Source organism: Larimichthys crocea, chromosome X (assembly GCF_000972845.2).
Source record: "Larimichthys crocea isolate SSNF chromosome X, L_crocea_2.0, whole genome shotgun sequence".
NCBI classification, from domain to species: domain Eukaryota; kingdom Metazoa; phylum Chordata; class Actinopteri; family Sciaenidae; genus Larimichthys; species Larimichthys crocea.
This window is the reverse complement of record NC_040020.1, coordinates 37,489,448-37,516,666: the sequence shown is the minus strand read 5'-3', so window position 1 is coordinate 37,516,666 and position 27,219 is coordinate 37,489,448. Positions and strand designations below refer to the sequence as shown.

The following is a 27,219-nucleotide window of genomic DNA, read 5'->3' as shown; positions in this document are numbered from 1 at the left end:
TTTTGCTCATCTTTTTTTTTTTTTTTTTTAGCAAAGATGCTCTAATAGACACTTACCTCCCCAACTGCAAACAGCAGACGGAGACTAGCTGGTGAACATGTAGCAGCTAAAGAAACAACCACACTGAAAAAAAGGTTCCTCAGTTTCATAGATTTGCACGAATGTGTAGGCTAGCATATACCTTTTGTCCACTATACTTTGTCGGCAGCAAACTGCTAAAGGAAACACATTTGGCTCCAGAATTGCTGTGAAACAAGATAAGTGCAACACTTCTGCTAAAGCTGAAATGTTTTTCTTAGATTTCATTCTGGCAGCAGTGGTTCCTTTTATTGCAACAACAACAAAACCAAAGGAGGAAACACTCGTTATCGCATCGCCTCACATGCCTCTTCAAAGACAAAAACATGAGCACAAACAACTTTTTTTAATGTACTGTTTACCATTCGTCGATTAAGATGCAGTCTCATGTTAAACTTGATGCTTCCCCTCACCTCCTTTCTAATGGCTGAACCTTCCTCGTCCTCTGCCAGGAGCAACCGTCACTGGAGTGATCCCCGGCTTCACACCACAGTGCTGACCAAACTGCCTCGCTCCCTGCTGCTCATCAAGGTGGAGAGTGTCCTCATGGGCTTTGCCTTCCTGTCCATGATCATCGTAAGACTGAACTCCCCGACACACACAAACACCTCTGACCTCCTGTGTCTTCATCTGATTGTCTTGAGTTTGCACTGCACAAATCTACCTTTACAAGATAATGTTTCTCCGTTTGATCGACAGGTCAGAAAAGTAGTCATTTACATTATTTTTGGGTTTGTGTTTGCTGCATTAATGAGAGGTGTTTTGTATGACCACACAAACACCTTACTCCTGGTGTCTTCATCTGATTGTCTTGAGTTTGCACTGCACACAATTCTACCTTTACATAGATATGTTTCTCCGTTTTGATCGACCGTGTCAGAAAAGTAGTCATTTACATGTTTATTATTGGGTTGTAGTTTCTGCATTATATGAAGGTGTTTTGTATGTTTGTGTAAAACATGGGAATAGAATTCAGTCCAACACAAGAACTAAACTAGACCTCATAATAAGCATATTGTTAATTACAACCTCTCAGAAAAAAACGTCCTTATAAGCCTTGTAGAATACATGATTAGATCATATAGGTGTACCTAATAAGTGAATCTGAGCGTATGACAAACTCATTTTCAAGCTATTTACACATCCCGCAGACACAGGGCAACATAATCCAATGTTCCCAGTGAATATTGTAAGTAGTATAACTTTGTAATGTGTCCTGTTTCTTGTGGAGCAGGTAGCGTATAGTGTGCTTAGAAAAACAGCTCCTAGCTGCCTGATGCTCTAGGAGCTGTGAGAACCAAAACAGTGAAGTACAGGCTGTAAAACCAAAACAGTTAGCCAAAAGACACTAAAGTTCTATCTCAGTGGTAGCACACAGGAAAACACACTCTCGGGTCCACTTCTTTGTGCAGTTTAGAGCAATTGTGAAGTGTGCTTGAGAAATGGATCGTTGTTGTAATATGTTTGTAAAGTATTTTTTAAAGCTATTTTTTGGGCTTTTTCAAGCTTTATTGTATAATGCAGGAATTTAGTTGCTCGCAGTGATTTAAGAGGGACACAAAAGCTCTCAAGAATTCTTGTGTTATTCAGTGCTGTGTGTGCAGCTGGTTATTCTGTCGTACAATGGCCTGGATAGATTGCCTTATTTTTCAGAGAAGGCACAGAAAAACATTCGAAATATTCCAAATGAATTGATCGCAGTTCACTTTTACGACAGTTCCTTGTGCTGTGTGGCGTGCCTACCGCCCGACAAGAGATCGATCTTCGCAGTATTGGCTGGGGAAACATTTTCCAGTTCCATTCAAACACCTGAGAGCTACCGCCTGCGACTCTCTGCCCTTTCTTCCTCTACCGCGGATTTGAGTGCTGTTTGCGGTCACTGGATTCTCCCTGGTACTGCCCTGTCAATGAACTTTGTTGAACAGTAGTGTTTTGTTGTGTGACTTTTAGGTAGTTTGAAAGGCAGATTATAGTTACAAGGACAGGAAATATATGAATAATATATTTCATCTAATTTCTTTCTTCCCTTCCCTTCACAGTCGTATTGTGTCTGCATATTGGGCCTGAAAAAGCTATGGCTCCTTGTACTCGTCTACGGCCTCTCCAGCTCCATCTTTTCCTCCCTCTCCCTTTGCCTCCTACGCCTCCCACGCTGGGTGTGTCTGGTAGGGGGCGCTGTCGTGCATGGGTGTGCTGGTGGTTCTCATGGTATTGTCCGTTAATCAAAACGAAGCACATGAGAGACCGAGTACCTTGGCCTCTGTTGTGATATCTGTGCTGTGGGGAGTCGGCACTGCGCTGAACAAGACAGGTGTCAGCAGTAAGTAACAGTGGCTGTTGTTGAGGTGTCTGTATGTACCCTACAACTTTGTTCACACATGTCGGTTGTGTGTGTTGTTGTTGCTCTGCTGGGTATGCTGTACGCTGAGGAAAAGAACGTCTGGACTTTGTCTACACATCTCTCACTGGTGGCAGGCCATCGCCATCTTCATAGTGTACCTCTGGTCCAACCTGCCGATGAGTATGACTGTGTGTGATGAGTTGTCTGAAAAGTTTAAAGGAAAAGGTGCCTACTTTTTCCTTTCCCTTATCCATTTCTGTCCCTCTCGCCCAGGCCAAACTCTCCATCCTGTTAGCCACTCTGTTGCTGGCCTGCTACTGTTATTGGGTGATGGGCGTCGGCTGGCCCAGAAGTGGCATACGAATGCCTCGCATCCCTCGGCCACGGCACAAGGTAACGATCACAGTCCGTCTTAAATGACTGAAGAAGAAGAAGCAACCAGAATCAAGTCTGCCCATGTTCATTTGTGTTAATTGGTTTCAACATGATAGCAATTTCAGAAATAAGCGACCTTTGCCTTTGTTTTGTTCTACATATCAAACCTTAAGGGGAAAGCCATAAAAACTTTAAACACTGTGTGAACAGCTTTCCTGGGATGAATGTGCAGACACATTAACGACCGTCTCTTTGATGTTGAATGTGAATATTTTTTAAACCTCCACTGCGGCTCTCAGTGGGTATTAACTTAAAGTCTTTATGCCAGCAAAGCTTAGACATTAAGCCTCTCTCCATTCAAAAAAAAGTGTTTTGTTGTGTGTTTGACCTTGTGCAGATAATGTGCAGTCTCACACAAGAAGGCTGTTTCTTTTCTCTGTGCTTGCCACAAATCTCAGCAGGGAGGAACACTGCTGACCCTGACTAGGCTAATTATGTACTATATGTATATATATACGACAGTTTAAAAGCTTGTCCCAGTGCACCAAATATCCATTTTTTTTCTTCAGTTTCATGAATTTTCTGGACTGAACAGTGCTTTTGCATTAACTGTGTAAAGCTTTATTCCCTCCAGGAGACTCTCTTGTCTCATGAAGAAATAAAGTTTATCCATAGAGATCAGGTCTGTGATGGTATATCCTTAGAGCTCCTCACTTTCTCCCCTCAGTCCTCAATACAACATGTTTTTTCATGTCTGCAGGTCCAAAGGCTACCGTTACCTGGAAGAGGACAACTCTGATGAGTCAGACTCTGAAAGAAGTGAGGAGGAGGAAGGCGGGAGGATAAGGACGAAGAGCATGTGGGGGGGATGGGAGCAGAGGACTGGGAGGAAGGAGGCCAAGCCGCGGGGTCCAGGAGCTGACTCACCGGAACCAGGAGGAGGGGCAGAGGGTCACCGTCGCAGACGGAGGACGCCTGTGTGAAGGAAGAGGAGAGAGGAGGAGCGTGAGGGAGAGTGAGAGGGAGGAAAGGAGGACAAATCAGAGGACAGAGGACAGATATACAGAGAGTTACTGAATGACTCCTTATTTTTACAGATATTCACACTTGTCATCAATGTCATTCTTCCCTACTACACTAAACAAACAGTGTGGGCTTTAAAAGCTAATTAACTATTCCGCTTTAATCACAACAGTAATCCAGAGGTAAGGGTACAGAAACTGTAAATACTTGCAATTTAAAGTGGAAACAGGGCCACTTTTTTCCTTTAACTTCATTATGAAGTAAATGCTGAGTGTTGGTGTATGAATATAGATAATGACACCAGGACACTGGGGATATTCCTGAGCAAGGAAAATGAAGGCTTGATTTATGAGACTTATGTATGGATGAAATGAATGAAGAACATTTTTTCCTGATGTTTTCTTCCCTCCTCCCCAATGCCATTCCTGCTGTATACTTGTCTACGCGAGCAATAAGTTACTCAAATTATGTCATTATGCATATGCATCTTTACAGTCGTCTTGCCTGTTTTGCCTGCCAACAAATGGAATAAACTTCTGGCAGTTTCATTTGCTTTCAGTTTCTTATGGAGGTGGGACTGTAATAAAAGTGCAGTTGATCCAGTCTGTGCAACGTGGCAACAAAACACATAATATAATTTGGAAAAGTTGAAAAAGTTGTCTGTTCCACTAAACAAAAGCAATGAAAGTCAAAGTGACACTGGAATAAAAACACGACTGCAACTCTAATACAGCAAAAAAATAGTATTAGAATATTTTTCTTTTGTGCAGGTTTGTGCAGATCCATTAGAGGACGTGTCGGTTGCTTTTGTGCTTCATCAAGAAGAGAAAAACATTCTGTAACATAGTAACTGGGTAGTAAAAAAAAAGACAGAAAAGAGACAGAAAAAGAAAGAGGAATTGATTTCTGTTCATCCTCCATGTGTTTTGATGGAACCATTTTTGAGAGTCTGGTGTGCTGAATGTGAACAACATAAGCAGCCGTGGCTATATGTCATCCTGTTTTTTTTTTAAATCTTTATATTTTCCAAGAAAGGTGCGGGCAGCCAGTAATGTATGGCTAATGTAGAGAGGTATGAAATTTAGCCTCAGGGATATATTACAGTTACTAATAATGGGCAGGTGTATACAATACCGTGATCATCTCCATACAAACAGTAAATGAGTTAAGAGTATACGGTTACGTGCACTGTACTTAGCTATTCTAATGTTAATATGTTAACTTACTCCACATTAACAATGTGTGGGCCAAAGTGTTGGAGGCAGACATTGCTTATCCATAGAACTATTTAGTCAGGAGCGGGTACAGAAGACAACACATAAAACAAACAAGGTCAGATCATGCTTTGAAACTGCACACTGTCAGGGAGTCCACATGCCCTTAAAAATCACCCAAAGTTTTGCAAAGTCAATCATTTGTAGAGGTCTTACTTTGATGCAAAGCGTTGTTTGTGCTGAATGCTCATTCCTAATTGGCCCCTGTCATCGCAGTAAAGCTCAAGTGTACAAATCATAACGGTCGATGACGCCTGAATTCCATTTAGCTTCTTCGTTTCCAGGTTCCGGTTAACCTACCTGTGACAAGTCAAAATGTCCCCTGCGTATTAAACGGGCCTATTACTCTTGGAAGGGCGGCAAGTTGGAGAGAACTGCCGACGGATGTGATTCAGCGATTTTGAGAGTCGATACGCACGTTGTAACAAAACTTTATGTTATTCGTAATTTATCTACGTGCTTTACTGCAACATAGTTTCCTTCATTTGCTGGCATGTGCTTTTGTTTATAATTGACTGGTTTTCTTAATGTTATGTTGAGGCGGTAAATAACTTACACACATCTTTCATTTTATTGTTTGAGTTCAGGCAGCAAAATTTAAGTCCCGTCGTTGCTTTTATATATAAAATTCATATCCTTTTGTGGTACTGTAGTTACACATTAGAGTCGGGGTCAGTCAACTATGTTTTATCGTTGGTTAAAACAAGACAGTAATGTCCATTTAAACCAGATGTGTGAAGAAGGCAAGAGTCCCAATACTTTAGTGGATATTTAAACATTTCATGACAGCTACTTTATGTTGTGTCCAATCCCTTGTGAAGATGTAATGTGTATTAATGACTCATTTTACTTGTCTACAGTTGCAAACTTGTGCAATCGCTGTGTCCACCAGGACATAAGGGTTGTTCTCTCGGCTTTATTGCACCATTCACAGTTCAACTGAAAGAAAGTGTTGTTGCTGCTGGGGTTTGTCTTGACTAGTGGGTGGTATGAGTCAACAGTCTTGAAAACTTTATATAGGCAAGTTGGTGACAAGCTTTATATCGCCCACATGGAAAACTTTAAAGTACGACCAGTTAAAGAATAGCAGGCCTAAAATTGTTCCTTACAGTTACTGTTGACATACATTTAATACCCACGCATTCACAAAAGGTTTGTTTTTTTTTATGGAAAACAAAAAATTTGGGGACAAACGGCTTTTTTTTTTTGGGCTTCTGTAAGGGTTTTGTCTTACTATAATTAACACTGCCAAAGAAGAATTTCCTAGTAAAGCCTCAGAAAAACGTTTCAGTAAAGTTGAAGTCGTTGAAATTATTTTCGAAGTAATTAACCTTACATTTTAGTATATGGCCACATTCTACCCTTGTCCTTGGTCCTTGCAGGATTCTGACATTTGCTGAACAAATATGGCTGCTGATGTGAAGTGCTATGTGACACTTGACACAGCAGACTTCTCACTTATTAACCCACTCGTTAGGAATAATTTTCTACTTTAACCAGTTTCACACGTAATCCTTACTATGTAATTAACATTCACTTTAGCCTTCTTTCTCGGTCTATCCTCTCACCTCCTCTCCTGTTCTCTGAACTCTTAGATGCCGTTTTTGCTTTGACGTAAGTGTTTTATGTTCACCCCATGATGCCAAACATTCTCTCTCCATACCTGCATCTCGAACTTACAGGAAAGCAATTGCAGGTTCTCATTCTTTATTTCAACTTGTACTAATACAAAATGAGTATTCACAGAAATATGAAATTGAGCTCAGCTGAGATTAAGAGGTATAGCTGCTACCATCCCTGATGGTGTGTTGTAGTTGTGTCCTGGACAAGTGAAGCCCTAAACTCTGACCCACACCTAAAGTTCAGGCTTTGGACTCATATTCAGGCCACACTGAAGCACAGTTTTCAGGTGTTGAGCCTGAGCTGATGCGTTGCCGCTGATCCGTTTCTTCTCAGTGGCCTGATGGTATGATGACTGGATCTTGGGAGTCTGGCAGTGGGGGGTGAGCCCCAGTTCTTCAATTGTGTTCGTTCGCTGTGTCTCTCCACACTCCAATGATGTACTGCTGGCCTCTTTAGCCGGGGGTACTCGTTTAGCACACAAAAGTAAAGAAAGATAGGACAAGAGGACGAGGGAAAATGTAATCGTAAGCAAGAGCCGAGTTACAGTTTGAATGTTTACATCTATGAACTTCTTCAGATGGTCTTTGATAAACCCAAAACGGGAAGACTATCAACATTAGGGCCTCTTGACAGATGCTCGATTTGTGGGGACAAGCAATAAAAAAAAACTGTGGCATATAGCTAGAGATATTTTAGTCTGCGACCAAAAGTTAAACAGTTTAAAAGTGGACAGTTTTGCGCTTTTCTCTGTCAGATTACTTTGTCCTGTTGCTTCCTTGTAGTAGTGAATATATGTTTTCCTGCTCTTCCCTTCTTCATGGTGAAGAGCGGTCCATTCACTTTGAATTAGCACATGCGGGATAAAGCGTTGACTTACGCTCCCCACTGCCACGTGCATGGAGCCCACCTCGGGGCCGAACAGTCCATGGCCTCAGGGAAAGGATATCGCCACATCTCGGTTGCAGCGGCCATGAAGTTCTCCTTCAAAGATTTCCTCATACGGGCTGTGTGGTGAGACTGCGGAGGGGGGCTAGGGGGATACAACAGCGGGTTAGCGTTAAAGTTAGCTTTAGACCTGTCAGACAGATGTACCGAGCCAGCAGACAGGGCAGTGAGTAGTCCCATTTCTATTTTTGAGCTGTTTCAGTCATCACACTGCGTGGCTTCATTTGCTGATCATCCACCCTTCTGTCACTCACGATCCTCTCATGTCCCATTCGCTCTTCACTCCCACTTATCTATTCCCTTTTGTCTCATTTTTAGCCCTGGAATTACTCTGAGTACTACGGCGCAGTTGATGGGGCGGAAAGACCTGAAGGCTCATGTGGTAGACAGAGAGCCACTGTAGGCGATCCCAGTGGGGTACCTGCCCCTCTTCCAGGATGAACTGCTGGCCCTGGAAGTCATGGTGCTCGAAACCAACCCACACTGGACACCATGGAGAGGAAAAAACATGAAAGAGTCAGCGCAGGAGTAAAAAAAAACAAAAAACTGTACATACTTAAAATCACGTGTGAACATACAACAGACAGGAGGACACTAGACGGGGTGGAGGAAGGAGAGAGGGAGCGCATGCAAATGAAAAAACCTCTATTGGTCACAGGAAACAGTGCGCTTCTTTAGAGGCATTAATGTGATGATGTTCAGTTGTCCTGTTTTTTCTTTTTAAAATGTAACATTCTCACAGTTGAAAAAGTTCTCCAAGTCCCCATTTAAACATAAAAAACTTTCACAAAATGATTTATATAGATGGAAAATATCACGCTTCTAAATTTTTGAAACAAAATTACAATAGACCAACATTGTTTTGTTTTTTCTGTTCAAACCTTTCTCTCCACTCTTTAAGTCACCCCATAAGTGAACATATGAGTTACAGAGATAACTTCCAGACTGTCCTGTTTCTCATGTGGCTCATTTTTGTTTCTAAAATGTAGCCTGTAACTTCTTGCGTTTGGCTTGCCATCCATCTTCCATCCATCCACTAATTAGTACAAAATCACTTGACTTGGTATTCGGGACTGATATATGACATTTAAATTGTCCCTGAGTGTTAAAACGTGTCTTATTTTTCTCAACACGTGGATTCACCAGCAGATGGCTGCTCGCCGTGTGCATGACGACGACACAGAAAGAAAACCAAGAAACGAGTAATGGAGACGTATGTGCGTGCAGCTGATAAAAAAGAAGACGATGAAGTCGATGAAATGGTTGCATCACTGTCACATTAGTCCCAATTTTGGGCGGGATGTCACATATAAATACTTTTCTAGAAGTGACAAACTGTCTCTAAAGTTGAAGAAACCCACCGCGCTGTGGAAGAGAAATATTACCATGACGAAATAATTAAACGTGCGCATATATATTATTTGAAATTATAACAATGAAACTTCTCAACAAAAAATCAACTCTCTCAGGCAATCCTTATACTATTGTGTCATCATTTTTGCAACTATCTTATTATATTGTTCCTTAGCAACACGGAAAACAATGAATAGAGCTGCTGGAGGGATCATCATGACAGGACCATGTGCCAAAATTAGACCACGCTTTGTTTCTTTTACATGAGAGATTTTTTTCTTATTTGTCTTGGTTTTTTTCTGTTATTCTGGTTTAGCTCCTATGAGATAAGGCTGATGTCACCGTTTTTCTATTGTTACCAATCAGAGAACTTTTGATCACAAATGTAATGACTGCCTGTTCACCAGTGGACACTGGACAGAGCTAACCGGTTACTGATAGTAGATAATAACAGTCTCAGAGCCCTCAGCATTTCTAAAACACTTGTATGTGTGTTTTTCCTACAGGCATGTGTTCTTTTCCCTCACTACTGTGTGAGACAAGGTGGAAAAAAACCACTTTGTGTTGCCTTAAATGATCCACCGCTGACCATGAGAGCTGCTGACCACAGGTGAGGCACACACTGCCCAGCTTTAAATAGCCTCCACAAAGTGAAAACTCGGCCGAGCTATAAACAGGTGTCTGACTGATTAAAAGGGACCCCCAAGCCGCTCCTCCAGTGATCAAACTGATGACGTGAGAAAACCTCTTTCCAAGCAATTTCATCTAAAAAACGAGTGGACCTCAGAGGGTGACATGCCTCAAGTTGTTGTGCCTATCACTTCCTCTCTCATTATCTTCTACTCCGTTCAGCAGACACAACCTACCTAACCCCACACGCGCCTACCACAAACACACACACACAGTCAGTCCCGTCAAGTGTCCACAGAAGGGACTTGCAGGCGTACAGGCTGTCTGACTCACGCTCCACTCTTCCACTCGGATGGAGCGGATGTTTCCATTTGCCGCAGTCATGATGTTGCCGCACTCGGAGTGAACTCCATACCTTGCCCTGGAAGTCTTCCCGCTCGACCCAGTCACCTGCACACAGGAGGGGGGAGACAAAGGGGGGAGGCATGAGGTGTTGTACTGTGTGTTTAGGGAGTGAGTATATGCATGTGTGGTTGGTGTTGTGTTAATCCACCTTAAAGAAAGGTGGGCCTGGTCCATGCTGGGGACGTACATGGATGAATTTCATGTGGCGTTCTAGTGGCTCTATTCATTCTGGCAGTGGACGCGAGGACAAACAAACAACAACAAAGTACATGGATCAGAGACGAGTTTTTTTACCACAAACAGTAAAAAATGCGTTAGTCTGCGGCAATATATGGGTTTATTGGATAACGAACATGTTTCTTTAGGCACACTTACTATTGATTGAAAGTTTCCACTTATAACTTATATATATTTCCGGAATAAATTCAAACTTCTCAGGCAGCTAATATGTTGACAATAATCCTAAGAGGGCCAAACCGTTGTTAAGTTAAAAACACGCCTGTTACTCCGGTGAGTGAGTCCGCCCCGTGGGAACGTTGTGGTCCTTATTTTCCCGCTTCCTGCTTACCTGGATGCTCTCCTCCGTGCTCCTCTCACAGCAACATCCTCTTTACGTAGGACTTTTGTCCTGAACCTGGCGCTTCTTTCTGTTTTATACGGCGTCTCCACGTGAGGGCCCTCGTGCTCGCGCGCTGTGCTCCTGTTGCCCCCCCCTCCAGCTTAATTGAGTGAACGAGGCGATGGCGAGTTTGGACAAAGTGTTGACGCGTGCCGCCCGCTTCAGGACTGACACTTCCGGTCAGTGGCTTCAAAATTACGACCTGACTTAAAACATTTGACGTATACAGAGGTAAATGGAGATTTAAAGGCATCCAAATATATATATATATATATATTTAATATATATATATATATATATATATATATATCCTATATATATATAATATATATTCTTTTTTTTTTTTTTACAAGTTATTAGATGTTTATTTTGGGCTTAAACTTAAATAAAACTTTTTATGCAACCATGCCTATAAAAGTACGTTATAAACAAGCGTGACCTCATTCACTTCGAGTTAGGCCTAAAAAGTTTTACTACTTTTTTTTAGTTTCCAACAGCGGAAAACCATTCGCACTTTGGTAATTGATTAAGCCAATAACGGAAACTATCAAAAAAACAAAAAAACCTTTTCAACCCCCTAAAGTACGTTTTTTTATCACATAAAATCTTTATTTACATTTTATCAAACCTTCCCTCGTGCCGCTTCTCAATGTGAGTCTTTATTGCTTTGTTGATTTATACCACCATAAATTTATAATCACTTAGGTATTTGTAGACAAACCACTCTATTGATTTAATTGAGAGACAAAGAAAACATACAGGACAGGCCTGCAGTTCACAACAATAGACATTCAGGCGCCGTGGTGTATTTTGAAGTCAGCGGGATGCAGCAGCGTTCCGGTCCACCCTCTGTCTAAACTTTGATTAACTTGACGCAGGTGAGCGTGAACCCCACGTGCGCACATCTGTGCTCGCGGTTTGTGCGTGAGGAATTACCAGTTTGTTGCGCTCGCGCCGATGATCGGCGGCGCTCTCAGCTCTCTCTCTCAGTCTGTCGGTTTTCTCTCTTGTCTTGGAGCCTCTATGGCGGTCTGTCGATCAGCAGGTCCTTATAGAGCGCAGGCACAGAGGTGAGGGTGGGGAATGCGGGGCTTTGTTGTGGCCTCTTCGTATATGTCAGCCGAGCCATCATATAGCTGCAACCATGGCCGGGCTATAGGCAGAGAAGAAGAGGAGGATTGGAGCGCCATCCGGGGAGCATGGGTCCGTGGTGACTCCCACACGTGGAGGAACGGTTGGGACAGGGGAGTTAATTGATGCTGATAATCATTAATAAATCATAACAACTGTAATAGTGAAATGTGGACTCCTGGAAACGATTCTTTAACGGCCTTTTATTTTCATTTTTTCAGTAACCAAGACAAGAAGACGTGCTAAATCAGTGAAGCTGCCACTGGTGTTCAATCCAAAAGAATATTTTGCTATCAGGTCTTAATTTTAAACCCCAAGCGTCCATCCTTCAATGACAACAGGCCATGGTTGCCACAGCAACCCCCCCCCCCAAACACATCACCACACATACGCCCATCATGCCATGTCCTCTTAACAGTTTACCCACCATATAACCACCAAAGAAAGACACACACCACATAAACACACACACACGCACAAAGGCAGGGCGACGTCAAAAGCACCACCAAAGTTCCCGACTGCCATCATTCCCCCTCGCTCCCATACCACAGCTGCAACTTCTTCATAATTATAATGAAACATTCATTGTACCGCAGTGGTTCGTCCTCTCAAACCTGACATATTTCAGTCGTGTAGGCAGAAGACTTAGCTTTGTGCAAAGCAAAGCTAAAATAACCAGCTGTTGCTTCATATTTACTGCAGACACAAGAGTGGTGTCAATCTCTCCCCTCTAACCCTTGGCATCAAGTATTTATTGAAATGTCAAACTATAGCTTTTTTTGTGTGTCATTGTATAGAAAGAACTCAATCCTTATACATTGCTGTCCTGCCCTTATTTGTCTGTAATCATTCATCCTTGAAAGTGAAGTGACGTGTCTTTACCGCAGGTTTTGACATTGCAGAGAATGTGTTTGTTCTCGTGCAGGTAGTGGTTGAGGACAAAAACCATGGGGAACTCCGCAAAGACAAAACTCAGCTGGTGAGAAAGAGAGAGAAAGCAGGAACAGAGATTTGTTTCTGCACCTGTACAAACTTATACACGGTGCACATGGCATGAAATAACATGAAGCATGAGTGCACAAAAGATGGACGCAAACTCACATGAAAGATGATGTTGAAGACTGACTGAAAGATGATGATGTAGCTGTGGCATACTCCCTTAGGAAGCTTCTTCTGCTCCTGCACATGCTCTTCCCTATAGTTGACGTACTCATAGTACTGCTGAGCCATCCTGCATGTGTTTGTTGAGAGAGTTTATGGGTGCGAAAGGAGAATTTAATAGCAAATACAAACAAAAAACACAGCACCACACAGTTTAACAGATTTTCAACAATAAAGTGCCTGACAAACTGCTGTTTGAGCCTTGCATTGATCCAAACAATACTGGGTATTGTTATTGTCACAACTCTTTGTGAACAGACGTGAAAACACTCGAACCGGCTAATTATGGTTTTTCAGAGTCTGGTCTCTCCTGACTGACACAAGGAGACTAAATTCCCTCATTTCGCTGCAGAATTTTAAAAGACTACACACTTTTTTTTTTTAAACATGAGCGATGGCTTATCTCAACAAACTTTTTAACTTTGGCCTTTTTAACCCATTTGAAACATGTCAGCATTAGAGTCCAACCAATAGTTTGCCATCTTCAACTGATTTTAGCTTATCAAATATATACATTCACGTCATTATTGCCCCACCAGTAACAAGACTGGCCCCCAAACCCCTGAATTACTCAAAAAAAATATTTGTTTGAGAATCTCCACCATGAGTTCATAAGGGTCCTGCTTTATTACCTCTGTCAAAACATAGCTTTAAAACCTTGATTTTTCAGGTTTGTGCTTATATGTTACATATTTATCACTTAATTTGTGCTTAATCAATCATCCCACAGTATAGCAGAGGAAAGGTAGTATTCCAGCACATAGCATGTGTATACACAGCAGCACACAGGGGCAACAGGGGGGTTTTGAGCAGCCATGTCACCATTACATTCAGCAGTTTGTCCAACAGAGAAGCACTGATAAGTTTTTGTTAACTTTGATTTTTTTTTTTTCAGTGATCTCACTCAGTACATCCCTCTACCCTGAGGCCTGTAGTTTGATGGTTATGTCACAGATTTGATTTCACTTTAAAGCTCTGATGGCTATTCAAAATGGTGAATATTAATGTAAGGTTTAGATGTGACGACAAAGGTGGCTATAAAGTTGTAAGATAGTAGTTGTGTAGGATTTAGTGGCATCTAATGGTGTAATAGCTGACTGAAACCCCCTTGCCTCGGTTGCCTCTTTTCTCCTAGAGTGAAGCGGAAACTACGGCCATGAAATATGTAGGTGCTATTTCTAGTGAGGTGGAGGTAAGAGCAAGGTTCTGGGACAATGGTCGGCCTTCTGTGTACCTGTGACGTATTAAGTTATAAAACATCTTCACCCACCCTGCCACGTCATGCTTCTTACCTTGTGATATAATTTCCTAAAGAGGCCCAGAGGGGCACAATGGCCACGCCAATAGCTACAGCTGATGGAACCAAGGTATAGTAACGCTCCCAGTAGTTTGTCGAGACAAAGAGTGCATAGATCCCTGAAGCCAGGAACATCATCCACTTAGTACCTAGAAACCTGTAAGAGAGAGAGTACATAGTACACAAAGGCAGGACAGGTCAGTCAGATAAAAAAAGAATCTGTGCGTCTACCTGATAAGTATGGGGGTGTAAAGCAGGCCTATGATGGGTGTGACGTTGATGCCCATAAGCATCTTGCGATCAATGTCCTCCAGGCCAAGGTTGCTGTATTTCACTTCCCGGTAGGTCATATCATAATGGAGGATCAGCTGCATCTGCAGTAGACCTGTGGCACACACACACACACACACACACACACACACACACACACACATAATTTATACACACATATGAAAATGGAATGGAAAGAACATATCAGAGCCTCTGCAACTCTGCCTGTCTCTGTGTCCATTTCAATGTCTTCTCCAATCAAACTCACCCATGTACACACTGTACACAATCATGGCTCCAAAACTGGCTGCGAGAACATTCTTAATGACTCCCAGCCTCTTCCTCCTGTAGTATTTCCTCTCCTCCTCCTCCTCATTGTACTCTGCCTGTGGGCCAAGAAACTCCTCCATCTGAGGAAAGAAGCGTGTGTAGGGGGGGAGTAATGCAACTGTGTGACAACGGCAAAGCAAATTAATTCAATTACTCATGACAAAGCGTGTTATCTTTCATTAGAAATCTGAGAATCACATCACAGAGACTGGAGTTTGAAGGTTTTTCACACAGCGGCAGGAAGCTCACCTGGCCCTCTATGTTGTCGTCTTGCCCCACATCCAGCAGTTCGTTAATGCAGCCATTAGGTGGTGCTATAAGCAGATCAACATCCTCCTCCTCTTTGTCAGCTGCCTCCATCTAGTGACCAAAAGAGCAACATAGTGGATGGAACAGATGTTTCACTGTCACTCCCACTCAATCAAGCAAACATCTTTGTTTGTTTTTCCTATGAGGTACCTAACATTTTAAATTCTCACTTTAGTCTATTTTTCTATTATTGTGTGTGTATTTTTCTTATCGTTGCTGTGTAAATAAGAATTCCATTGCTGTATAAACCACGTGTTTTTACTTGCACATGACAATAAATCTTAATCTTTAATTTTATGACATGGCATTAAAGCTTCAAAAACACAATGCAGCCATTTATTTTACACTCTCTTAATCTCTGAGTAACTTTTTGTTAACTGTTTATGACTTTATGACTGCTATTTAGAGCATTTGTTCTCTTTTTTTAAATCGATGTTCTCTCTGAGGACTAGATGTGTTTCTGGTTTGAGGCCAACATCACAAAGTTCAAGTTCAAAGTCAAAGCTTCATGGTCTCGATAAGGGACCGTATGAAAATTATTGGTAATTATTGGGTGCTGAATCTTCTTTTATTTTATTCAATTTCATAAAAAAAAATAAAAAAAAGCAAGATCCGTCCCTTGCTCTCTGAATCAAAGTGAGTGAGTGGTCCCTGACTTGGTCATGAATTGTTTGTTTGTTTGTTTGTTTGCTGTTAGTTTAGTAGCTCTTAGTTACATAGTTCCAGCAGAGAAACCAGTGTGATTTACAGTGCATGTTAAAGCACTGGTGCGTTTTCCCCCTTATATTTAAGTCGACAGCTATTGTTAAAAAAAGAGGATATGGTCCTAAACATGTTCTCCAAAATCTGAACGGTACAAGCACATTTGTCGTCGACCTTTATAAATGTACGACACAAAACTATACAACAACAAAACTACGCACTTTTGGCTATAAAGCTAAATTGTAAATGTACATTTGAATTAACGTTTTCTCACAGATGTGTTGAACATACAGGTCGTTTATCGCCATACGTGACAGCTTTACCAAACATAGCCTTTAAAAACACCTTTAATATGAGCTAAACCTGTGTGTGCGTTACTTTAAGTAAACTTTTTGATGTTACTCTACCCTGTTAAAGTGTTTGACAGCAGATGCGAGGACTTCTGCTGTATTTACACATATTTCAGATTTATCATAGTGTTATCCATTATACTGTGACGACCACGACTCCAAACACACCTACCTGCCTGACACAACATCCTTCACCCACACCTGGAAAAATCACTTACCATGTTTCGCGCGCGGACACCAAACTAAACCTTTGTCCACCTGAGAGACAGAAAGACGAGCCCTGCGACTGTCCCTGTGTCACTTTGAGTCAGTACTGCTTTTAGTTCCCCTTCTAGACCAGCAAGGAGTAGGTACAAATAAGTTTCTCGAAGGAAACGAAACTCAGTAGTCTTCACTTCCTCACTCCAGCCTGCCCCACAGTTTGTCTTAAAGGCACAGACACTTATTTGGAAACCTCTGCCTGCCAGTAGTGCGACATTAACACAGCTGGAAGTAAGACAAATAGTGTGTGTGTGTGTGTGTGTGTGACTTCAGTAACATTACAGTAACACTGGTGATGTTAAAATAAAGGATGGCAATGTTTTATTAGTAAGGACAGGAAAACATTTCACAGTCAAAAACATGGTCCACTGGCATACAGCAAACAACACAATCTATAGGAGCATGACAAAATGAGTAAAGTTCAGCTCTTCAACACAAGTCCATGTAACCAGAACAGCCTGGCTGGCAGACGAGACGAAGCCAACGCTGCACAGGCCAGAGCTGAAAGAGTAAACTGTGCGTAGTATCCTGTAAAATACTGCCATTCATAATTCAGTGCGTGCCCTGATACATGTATTTGATTTATTGTGTTTCAGGCTTTTGTACAGATCTGACATTACTTTGTCTGCATGACAGACGACTTATAATCATGAACAATGTTTCTCTGCTTCCAACATGTTGTGTTGCAATCTTATGAGGAGGGTCCATGTTTACTTTGACCCTCCCTTTAAAAAAAACAAACAAACAAAAAAATCCCCCGGGTTCAGAGGGCGACTTGGGAACAAAGAGTAGATGCAAATCGTTCGTAGTGTTTGTTTTAACCTGCCCCAAGTACCAGACAGTCGGTAACACGAAGCATTTGGGTTTCTGCAGAAGAAGCAGCACCCTGCTTGACTCCAAGCAGCTAAAAACAACCACATATGAGTATGACTTAGAAATAACATAACATGTCCCTTTCTCCTTTCCAGTTGATATTTAGGTGACTTCTCGAGGACCAGGCCAAGCTGAATGTAAAACTAATGTGACACAACCAGAGAGGCTGGAAGACGTCCTCATGCTGTCCTTCCACCACGTGCTCCCGTCACCCAGCGGAGTATCAGTTTCTCTCAGTGGACCCTCAACAGCATTCATTTATTTATTTTTTTCTATTTCCCCCCCGCCAAAAAAACACCCACATTAAAAAGACTCAAGTCTCTCATCTTAGAGAAACCAGATATTTTATCCCCATCCCACAACTTTAATCCCCCACAATAAGTCTCTATCCGCTGCCCACAGCCGACTTCCTCATCATTTCCTCGTCCTGGACGGAGAGCTCTGTCAGCTTGCGTCCCAGCCTTTCGTGAAGGTCTAGGTATTTGGCCACGCAGCGGTCCAGGCACACCGACTCACCCTTGGTCAGCTCTGCCTCCTTGTAATGTGGTGGTACACACTTCCTGTGGCAGGCGTTGGTCATTCTGGGAGAAAAAGAAATCAGTTGTTAAGCGTTTAAAACGTTATGTGTAAACATCAATATTATTCATGTGTAAACACTTATCAGGATATTTTAGTATGCCTGAACACCTTAATATGATGTCCCACCAATACTCACATAAAGTCAGCCACTTGGTAAAACTACGCAGCTGTGCGGTGTAACCTTGTATGACCAGGTAAATAGTAAACTGTGATGTCGGTTGTTTTCATATCTACTGTGGGTTCTTGACTGAGAAATGAGTTGTTTGGTCTCAGAAGTCACTGAAAAAACATTGACCCAACAGTCCAATAGAAAAAGATGTTTAGGAAAGCTGCAGGTTTTCAAATTTGAGAAGCTTGAACCGTCACGTTTGGAATTTCTGTTTGAAATTTTCGACTAAATGTAATCAGGGAAACCATTAAAAATAAGTGAAGCATATACCAGTTTAAACTCACTCAGTGTGCCCAACTTGCCATTGCAGAAAAAGCACTTGTGTAATTAATAACAAAAACACCAGCATTCAATTAAGATCGATCAGCAAAACCAGTTATGTATGCACAAGACCAGAGCCTTTGAACTGGACAACCTAAAATGGAATATAGACAATATTATTGTAAGTAGAAATCAAAATGTCCACTGTGAGAAAAGACCAGCGATGCAATAACTCTGACACACGTGCCCAAAGCATACCTGCAGGTATTTTAAGAAACATGTTTAGCAGTTATAACACACTACTTAAATTAATACGATCTGTAATGAGCTATGATAATACCGGAGCACTCAGCTCCTTCATTAAAACAGTGAGTATATGGAAGCAGGCCTGTTTCACAGTAGGTGTTTTGACATGAAAAACAAAAAGGTGTTACCATTATCATTAACATTACATTTATGTCAGGCTGTGGTGTCTCATTCATACAGATCAATGCATCTTCAACATTTGGTTTGATTTTAGACCGGGCCTGCTCGACTCTTATTGGAGCACAGAGTAAAGGGGGAGGGACTTAGGATGGGTCAGTAAATCAAGACAACTTCCATTATTTGACTTTAAGTTATGTAAATTCATATCGGGACAGATAATTAATCAATTTATGAAATTTAGTAGAAAATTAATGAATGAATGAAAACACTCACAGATGTTAACTGAGCACCTAAAAATAATTAGCTCTAGCACTATGAAGACATTAGTACTACATTCAGATGGAGGCTTGTACAGTGCTGGACTGCTGTCACGTGTAGCTCCGCTACAGTAATGAGTGATATGATGATGGTGCACGTTATCCAACGTGTTACATGTTCACTGAGCTTTATAGCAGAGGATTCATGCAGACTATGAATGAAGGCCAGGAGGCTGTTTACTACCAACACACATGCAGTATGGTTAGCTTGTTTTGGCTTTACCGGTTGTACATGTCAGCCATCATTTCCACTTCCAGCTCCGCCGCCAGCTGCTGCGCCTTCATGGGATCCATGTCTCCGCTTTCAGTGCTGCTCTCACCGGGCCTCTCACTACGAACACGCCGTCCTGTTGACACTCTCCAGCGGACAGTCGACAAGAAATCTCCCCGCTGCTCCTTCTTCTTTAACCTTCAGGTCTGCAGTACGACACGTGTGTGTCATTTCCGCTCACACCGCTGCTGCTGTCAATAAAGGTTGATTTAAACACAGCGCCCTCTGCCGGTGTGTTGTTGAAGAAAGCGAAACACTTGACATGACTGAAAAGGCAGACTGTTAGTTTAATAAACTAGAATTCTGTTATTTACATGAAACACGCTGCACTCGAGGCTCAAAACACCTTCTTTTACAACATTTACTTGTTTTTTTTTATCTTAAGCAGTCTGACAAACAACAATAAGAACATTTTCCATCTTTATATCAATGCTTCAGCATATTATTCATGGAAATCAAACATTTGTTTGAACCTTACATAAGAACTAAATGAAGCTCAAATGAAATGGGCGCACGGCCCATGATAATCAGCAGACAGTGACTGATGGTGAAAACAGAAAAGGAAAAAGAAAGAAAAATCTATTAGATACATCTTAACAGCAGAATGGATGTGACGTGTCTGTAAACACACATGTAACCAGCACAGACAGAACGTCACTCACGCCGAGCGTCTCAAAGTGCTGAACTAGTCACACGACATGGTAAAAACTATGCACGCCAACAAAAGTTACTCCGCTTCATCTCCGGTCACGTCGATCTCGTTCACGTCTTCCTCATCCTCTTCTTCCTCTAGATTTATGTCCATGTCATCCAGGCTGTTCTCACACTCTCCGGGCTGAGGCTCTTTGTCTGGGGAGTAAAGCAAAATGTCCACGTCCTCATCATCATCATCATCTTCTTGCTGATTACAGCCTGAGCTCTTGGTGGCTGCACCAGTGTCCGGCAGAGGTGAACCAGTTCTCTCAGGCATCTGGGGGTTCGAGTTGTCTAATGGCACTTTGTCTTCTTGAGGCGGTGTGTGGGAGTTACTGTGACACCGGCCTTCATCATGAACAGCAGTCTGCTGTGTTGTATCGGACACTCTGGCATCACAGCTTTGTTGTGCTAAAAGAGAATACAGGAAGATGGATTATCCAAGTACATTTATCTGCTAATACTTCTGTACTCTTACTTATGTTATAGTACTTTTTTTTGTAATGGAAGTATTTTGACATTGACAGATTTGTAAAGAAACATGAAGTCCTTCATGTACGCATGTTTCTTTACCTCAAGAGCTTGTCCTGTAACCAAAATTATTATAGTTCAAACATCTTGCAGCAGTTGCTGTGTCACACTGTTACCACCAGATGGCACAATAGTGATAGACTTGCACACACTGTAGTGGTTTTAAGAAAAGCCTGAGCAATAAATTAAATGATACAGTGATTCAATATTTTAGTTTAGCTTTTCCCATGTTCATGTTAGCTGTTTACTATGCACTGTAAGCAGTACAAAGGTCTGCACAATCTGCCAATGATGTACCAAGCCTAGAGGAACAAACACTTTTACCTTCATCTGGACTCTGAAGTGTCTGCTCCCTCTCAGCTGCTGACACCGGATGACACCCATCACCAAACTTGTCACTAGTAGAGCTGTTTGTGTCATCCTGCTGTGATTCACTGTACTCCGCTGTTGAGTTGTTGAAAATCCGATTGTGATTTTTATCAACTGTGACACTGAAGATGACATGAGGAGACTCTTCAGTCCCGTCCTTGTCCCGAGGCTGAGTAACATCTATATCTATTTCTGTCTCCTGAATTAAGTCTTCACATCTGCCACCATGTGCCGTCTCTACATCTCTTTCAGGTTCATTTGTTTCCTTGTCTTGGCTTTCTTTTGATTTTCTTGTTTTTGAATGTTGGCGCTTGATAAGTTTTTCAAACTTCTCTAGAATGACCATCTTTGGCTGTTTGGGTGTCTCAGGTCTTATCTCTGCTGGGATTATGTCAGTGCTGTCGTGTGCCTCAGCCCTGTCGGTCCTCTTTATTGGTATTACCTCCACTTCACTTCTATTCCTCCTCCTTTTATTATACCTTTTCACCTCCTTCGGCAAACTGCTGTCAGCTTCCTGCTCACCTTCCACACTGTGGCTCTTTTTTTCACTGATGGCAAAAGGTGCCTCTTCGAGCTTGGTTTTCCGTGGCCTTCCACGTTTGCGCTTTTGGGTTGGAACTTCCTCCTCAGTCTTAGCTCTACAGGCCGGGGGGGTTACAACTAAAGAATGTTCTATGCATGCGTTACATGGGGTCTCTTGAGTTTTTTTCAAAAAGCCCCTTGTCCTGATCCGAGTCTGGTCGGTACTGACATCCAAAGTGGTTTTCTCTCTCTGACTTTCTGTGACAGTCGATGGTTCATCTGGTTTCCCTAAAAGTTTGTATGGCATGTCTGAAGAACTGGCAAACATGTCTCTTTCCTTTGCCAGCACATTGTTGCTTGACAGACTGACTGAACAAACGCTCATGCTGATTTGACTTTTTGTTCCATCACTGACATTCCCATTTTTGCATATGAGACAACCGGCAGCATCTTGAAAATGACTTGTGCGCTTTCTCTTCCTCCGTTTAGGCGCTGCAGCATCAACTATGGTGTCACTTTGCTTTGAACTTTCCTTCTTCAATGTGGTCTCAATGTCTGGTTTTACTTCTGCAGATATCGTTCCTGACCAGCTGCTGTGGTTTGTACCCTGAGGTAAAGACTCACTTTTGTTTTCTCTGTGAGTGATGACACCGATAGGAAATTGTAATGATCCAGGGTTTACTGTGAGCCAGAGTCGCCCATGTAGACATGGCTGTGGCTGATTTTTATTGCCGTGGTTCGTTGAGTTGTTGAGGACAGGCCCATGTTTTGTTGCTGATGCAAATGGCTCTAACGGAGAGAGACATCGAGGAAGCTGCAAATCATTCATGCAGGGTAAAGAAAAAGGAGGCAGGGCACTCTGATTGTTTCGTGAAGACGGTTCCTGATCTGCTGGGTAATGTAGTTTTTTCCCACTGAAGGAGAAAGCTGTGGGTACGACTGATCTTGTTGTGGGCTCTTCAGTATGTGGACCATTTTGACTTTTCGACTGCGACAATTCCTGTTGGCTCGGTCCATCTCTTTGCTTCGTGGTTATGACAGCATCCGACTGTACAGATGAAAGGCTCGAGCAGCTGGGCTGGTTTGGAGCTGTAAAACAACAAACAGGGGTGAAAACTGCCATAAATCTTCCTTGAATAACCAAAGCTGAGGTGGTTGGCGTTAAGGGGGGGGGGGTTAAGATATTGGAACAGGAAAGATAGTGTGGGCGTTTACTGTGGGCTGTGGAATTACACAGAAAGAAGGAAATGTTCTTTTCTGTTTTGGTCCTGAATCATAAATATCACTTTAGATACAAACATTATTTAAATTAGAGTTCATTAGAGTCATTCCAAACAATTCATTAAATAACTGATTAATAATTTAAGCAAAAATGTCAAACATCTCCGTGTTCCAACTATTTAACTGTGAGGATGTCTTGCTTTTCTCCATGTCATGACAGGAAGTCCACTATATATCTGGGCTGTTATTCAGCAAAATAAGTAATCTGATGATATCGGTATGGATCAAAGGAAATTTTTGATGGCCATTTTCCAAAATGCTAACAGCATTTTGGAAAACTGCTGGGATATAAAGAGGAAAACTGATTTTGTATAGTGTAGAGAACCTGAAATCATAGACTTCCATGATTCAACACCTACCACAGGCACAAATTTATTATTAGCTAAATTTATTAGCTTGGATAAAGTATTTAGATATCACAGTTCATAAATCTCTCCCTCTTTAGATTTAAAAAAAACAGCTACTTACTCATTACTCATCTAGCTTGCCAAACTGCCACTGCTTGGCAACACATTAACCAAAAATTTATGAATAAAGTAATCGTAAAACACAGAAGTCTACACATCTTTTAAGAAGAAAAAAATAATTGCACCTAGATACCTGTATGTGGTGTAGAGTGGCCAATCTGTGTCCCAAACTCCTGGTGAAACACACCCCCTGCTGCAGTGACAGCAGTATGCGTCAGACTCTGCGTCCGCTCATTCTCTGTAGCTGAGACTAGTGCTCGGTCATGGCTCGGTTGAAGGTGATGAGACTTCTTGCAGTCCTTGTCCAAGTCTGGCAGGATGTTCAGACCCATCATGATGTCTTCCCACAGCTTTTCTATCTGCTCATCAGACTCCTCTACAGGGCACGGGGGCTGAGGCAGTGGGACTGACTCCAGCTCATCGCTTTGGTTCGGGGTGAAACACTCACTACACAGAAGCTCGGAGGGGGTGCTGGGAGGAGGTGGTGGTTCAGGGGAGCTGGTGGTAGCAGGCAGAAGAATCTGGGTGTCTGGTTTATTAATTTGGCCTGGCTGGTCAGAGGAGACCTCACCGTTTGTATGGTCCATCTGTAAGAGATGAATAACAGGTCACATTTTCTCATCAATTTTAGTTAGATTCAATTCCTATTAGAACCATTAACCTCTTTTTTCTTTTTTACAATCCTCTACTTCTGTATGATTTTATGTTTTTAGTAACTTCCTGATAATAATCCACATGGCAGTGGAGCTGCTCATCTCAGGTGGAGTCTAAGAGCAGATGATGAAACAGACCTGCTGTCCATCAAGCTACAGGCAGCAGATCTGGCAGTCTCGAGCTACTTCAGCTCAGACTTTACCTGACGTTTGCATCACACAGCCCGAACAACCCTCCTCTTCTGCCAACTCTACTCCACCAGGACTTCCTCAAAGTAATGTCCGATGTTTTCTTTGGTTACAGTAGACAAATACAGTTCTGCTAAGTGACAGGCGCCACATAAATATTTTACCCTTTATTTACAGTGCATGTATACAAGCTCCCGTCCTTTAAGATGACACCAAAAGGAAGACATCACATATTATTTAGTCAGTTCTGTGAAATGATAGTCTGCCACCTCAAATCATTGAGTAATTATTGCAGTTGGCAAAATGAAGTGATTCTAAATGTAATATATGAATCTACTCTACTCAATAAAACGTCCGATCAAATCAAAGTAAAGTCTGTCTGTAGTAAAGATACATCGTAATTCTTATCTACTTGTTTCAGGGGGGTGAGCACTGACAACGTCTCGTCTGCATCTTGTATGCTCACCACCTCCCACACTTCTCCTTTGGTCCTCCTCCTCAGCTTCACCTGCACAGAGGGAAGACAGTTCAGCGATGAAGACAACACATACGACGGTCTGAAGACATTGTGACAATCCTGTTGTGAAACTAAAAACCCAATTTTTTATTTCCTTTGTCTCTCTCTCGTCGTTTGTAGGCAGTTGCCACCCAACAGGATCTCTAATCATTCGACAGCCTCCTGTTCTGCCTGCACTGAATAAAATTCATAGACTGTTGAGATGAAAACTTGCTTGACACGATCTGATTCAAATGCTTACAGCAGCCTCAGTTAAAGAAGAAAGCATGGCCGTGAATGTAGATGGAGGATTTACAGCTTTTCTCTCACGGTGCTGTATTTTCTAAGCCTTCATCACAGACAGCAAAGAGATGACAGGAAATGAGAGATGTGACAATATTTCCTGGCCGAACTTGAATGGAGGACGTTGTGGTTCATGGTCGGCACAAGGGGATCCTCGTCTACAGCAGTGGAATTTTGCAATTTGGCCTGATGAGCTTCACTGTCCATGATGAGGCAGTTGACATTTATCTTGGATATGGTTCACAAACAATTTGTAAGCAGCGTTTATGTCCACGTGCAGCTATAAAAGAGAACTCATTCTAGGTTCTACATAAAAAATGAACCACTTCTTCTTACCTTGATAGAAATCTGTGTGCTTTCCATCATCTTTTGCATCTGTTTCATCTTAGGCATGTTTCTTATCCCTGCATTTGCATGTGCAAGCTTCTTCTCTGTAGGGTTTTCTTCTCCGAGTATCTCGTCCCTGCTGGCGGTGCTGGCTCGCTCTGTATTTTCTCTTCTGTCAGCAGTCTTGGGATTTGTTTTTTCTTCTCCTGAACTCGTCCCGACCATGTCCCCAAACTCAGATGACTGCTGATAGGAGCTGTCTTCTTGAGGTGTTGGGGAGTTTGAGTCCTCATTAAGGGGAATGAGGAAGCTCATCACATCACTGGACAAGGCTGATGTTGACGTGGGCTTTGGAAGACTGTCAGAGGATAATGTAGAGTCTCCATCGCTTGGTGCCCAACGGTGCACATTGTGAACGGGTGGGACACAAGTGGTGTGAATATGTTTATGCAGTGTGGTGTTTTGGGGTTGTAACATAATAGAGGAATTCAAGGGTTGAGCTGAAGAGGATGCAGGCTCTTGGACTGGAGTTTTAGTTTGGCCAGAGTGAGTCAAAGAGAGCGAGCCGACCTTCTTTTCGCCAACTTTAACAGTCCGCGTGTTTGTGGATACACAACTTCTCTTTTCAGCTGCTCTGCTTCCAGCCATCTCGGCCTGAACTCGTGTGTCCTGAATTTTCCTGCTTTCATTTCTTTCTATGCAACTCGCAGAGCTCTTTCTCTGTTTCACTCCCTCATTCGTCCCCAAGTCTTTCTGTCTTTCAACGAGGTCTGCGATCCCAAACTGGCGGGCTGCAGACAGCACGTCATTCTGTTCTACGCTCCCCTTTACCTCCAACTCCCCAGAGTACAGAAGACCAACAAGCTTCAGCAGCGTCTGAGCCTTCACGGTGCGGAGCTGGAGCTGACGCTTCTGGCCCGATGGAGGAGGCGGGGAGGCCGACAGCTTCTCAGACAGGTAAGGACTGAGAGCTGCGAGGACGCAACTGTGTGCTGGCACTGAGATACCTTTGGAAATAAAAGAGATGTTTGAAAATGTTATTTTACATTTTCTCGTCCAACATTGCAATGAGCTACACACAAACTCACCCTCAGTTTGTAACAGGGTATCACAGAGCTGGGCGTTGTTTTGTTGTCTCTGCAGCTCTCTCAGAAGCTGCATCTCAAAACCTGGCCACCAGTACCTCTGCATGACCACATGAGCACTGAGAGAGCAGGGGCATGACGGCGGAGAGGACAGACACATGAATATGGTTATTGTTCAAAGACACAATGGAAACTTCACCGACTTAACTTAACTTAACTTTTGTCATCTCATGTTAACGTTTGACCTTGTTTTATCTATTTCTTCTGCACTTTTCCATTTAAACGCAGGACATTTTGTGACTATTTAAAAACATAAATTAAAAAAATAACGTGCTGGAGCAAAAGTGTGCTCGTGAATGTTCGTATTAACGTTAAACGTGCGACATTTTTTTTAAATTTTAGTTTAATTTTGTAGTTTCCCGCTTTTATTTACTCGGGGGGGGGGGCTTATTTTAGCCACAGGACACAATTTGGCAAAAAAAATACTTCTTTCTTGACAAAGTGACGCTTTTATTTCTGCTAATATCGCAGCTAACCTTTAGCCACCTCGGCTAAACGCTAGCTAAACTAACTTTTTTTTATTTATTAAAAAACATGCATATGTCGGCCTTATTCACAAACGAGAATTTGCAATCCAACTTCAATTGACATTTGAAGCGTGCAGCTCAACACTATCGGGTCAAGTTTAAGGAGGTTAGCCTGCAGTGAAGCTCACACGCCACAGCTAAAGCGAGGTAGCTTAGCATTAGCATGAAAATGACACTTACCAGTATTTTTCTGTCGCATGTGCAGAGAGGTGTTTCCAACACTTGATTTGGACTCGAGCATTAAATTCAAGTTACAGAAGCATTAACTGTCGCATCTGAAACAGTGAGGTGTTAAATACTAGCGACACCTTCAGGTCGCCCTGTAAGCTGTGCTGTCTATGTT

At 42.3% G+C, this 27,219-nt stretch overlaps 3 protein-coding genes across 4 annotated transcripts in view; all 3 read right to left on the bottom strand.

The window, feature by feature from the left end:
- The window catches only part of unc93b1 (unc-93 homolog B1, TLR signaling regulator), a 25,632-nt gene extending 9,017 nt beyond the window's left edge, over positions 1–16,615 (bottom strand). The window contains exons 1-7 of the mRNA XM_027283199.1: positions 16,435–16,615; positions 15,105–15,215; positions 14,794–14,935; positions 14,487–14,640; positions 14,251–14,412; positions 12,899–13,028; positions 12,680–12,773 (exon numbers count right to left, since the gene is read on the bottom strand). Of these exons, the coding sequence (XP_027139000.1) occupies positions 12,680–12,773; positions 12,899–13,028; positions 14,251–14,412; positions 14,487–14,640; positions 14,794–14,935; positions 15,105–15,215; positions 16,435–16,437 (796 nt within the window). The 5' untranslated portion in view covers positions 16,438–16,615. The remainder of the gene's footprint in view (positions 1–12,679; positions 12,774–12,898; positions 13,029–14,250; positions 14,413–14,486; positions 14,641–14,793; positions 14,936–15,104; positions 15,216–16,434) is intronic.
- Positions 16,616–16,770: 155 nt separating this feature from the next.
- Positions 16,771–19,567, bottom strand: timm10 (translocase of inner mitochondrial membrane 10 homolog (yeast)). Its single transcript, XM_010741820.3, has 2 exons — positions 19,326–19,567; positions 16,771–17,931 (listed from the first exon to the last, which is right to left on the bottom strand). The coding sequence occupies exons 1-2, from the start codon at positions 19,394–19,396 to the stop codon at positions 17,736–17,738; spliced, it is 267 nt and encodes an 88-aa protein (XP_010740122.1). The 5' UTR covers positions 19,397–19,567; the 3' UTR covers positions 16,771–17,735.
- Positions 19,568–19,642: 75 nt separating this feature from the next.
- Positions 19,643–27,199, bottom strand: LOC104927689 (uncharacterized). 2 transcript variants are annotated; one of them, XM_027283503.1, is made up of 7 exons: positions 27,057–27,199; positions 26,293–26,408; positions 25,214–26,211; positions 24,491–24,586; positions 23,370–23,823; positions 20,922–22,577; positions 19,643–20,477 (listed from the first exon to the last, which is right to left on the bottom strand). In XM_027283503.1, the coding sequence occupies exons 2-7, from the start codon at positions 26,393–26,395 to the stop codon at positions 20,101–20,103; spliced, it is 3,684 nt and encodes a 1,227-aa protein (XP_027139304.1). In that variant the 5' UTR covers positions 26,396–26,408; positions 27,057–27,199; the 3' UTR covers positions 19,643–20,100. The 2 variants fall into 2 exon arrangements, with proteins under 2 accessions (XP_027139304.1, XP_027139305.1); XM_027283504.1 differs by having other exon boundaries at positions 24,545–24,586.
- Positions 27,200–27,219: the final 20 nt, after the last annotated feature.

Excerpts from the sequence above, each read along its gene's own strand:
- timm10 (XM_010741820.3), bottom strand. The coding sequence starts at position 19,396 with ATGGATCCCATGAAGGCGCAGCAGCTGGCGGCGGAGCTGGAAGTGGAA. Across the intron at positions 17,932-19,325 it reads ATGGCTGACATGTACAACCG|AATGACCAACGCCTGCCACA; the intron begins GTAAAGCCAAAA and ends TTTTTCTCCCAG.
- LOC104927689 (XM_027283503.1), bottom strand. The coding sequence starts at position 26,395 with ATGCAGAGGTACTGGTGGCCAGGTTTTGAGATGCAGCTTCTGAGAGAG. Across the intron at positions 26,212-26,292 it reads TACCCTGTTACAAACTGAGG|GTATCTCAGTGCCAGCACAC; the intron begins GTGAGTTTGTGT and ends TTATTTCCAAAG. Across the intron at positions 23,824-24,490 it reads TGCTCACCCCCCTGAAACAA|ATGGACCATACAAACGGTGA; the intron begins GTAGATAAGAAT and ends CATCTCTTACAG.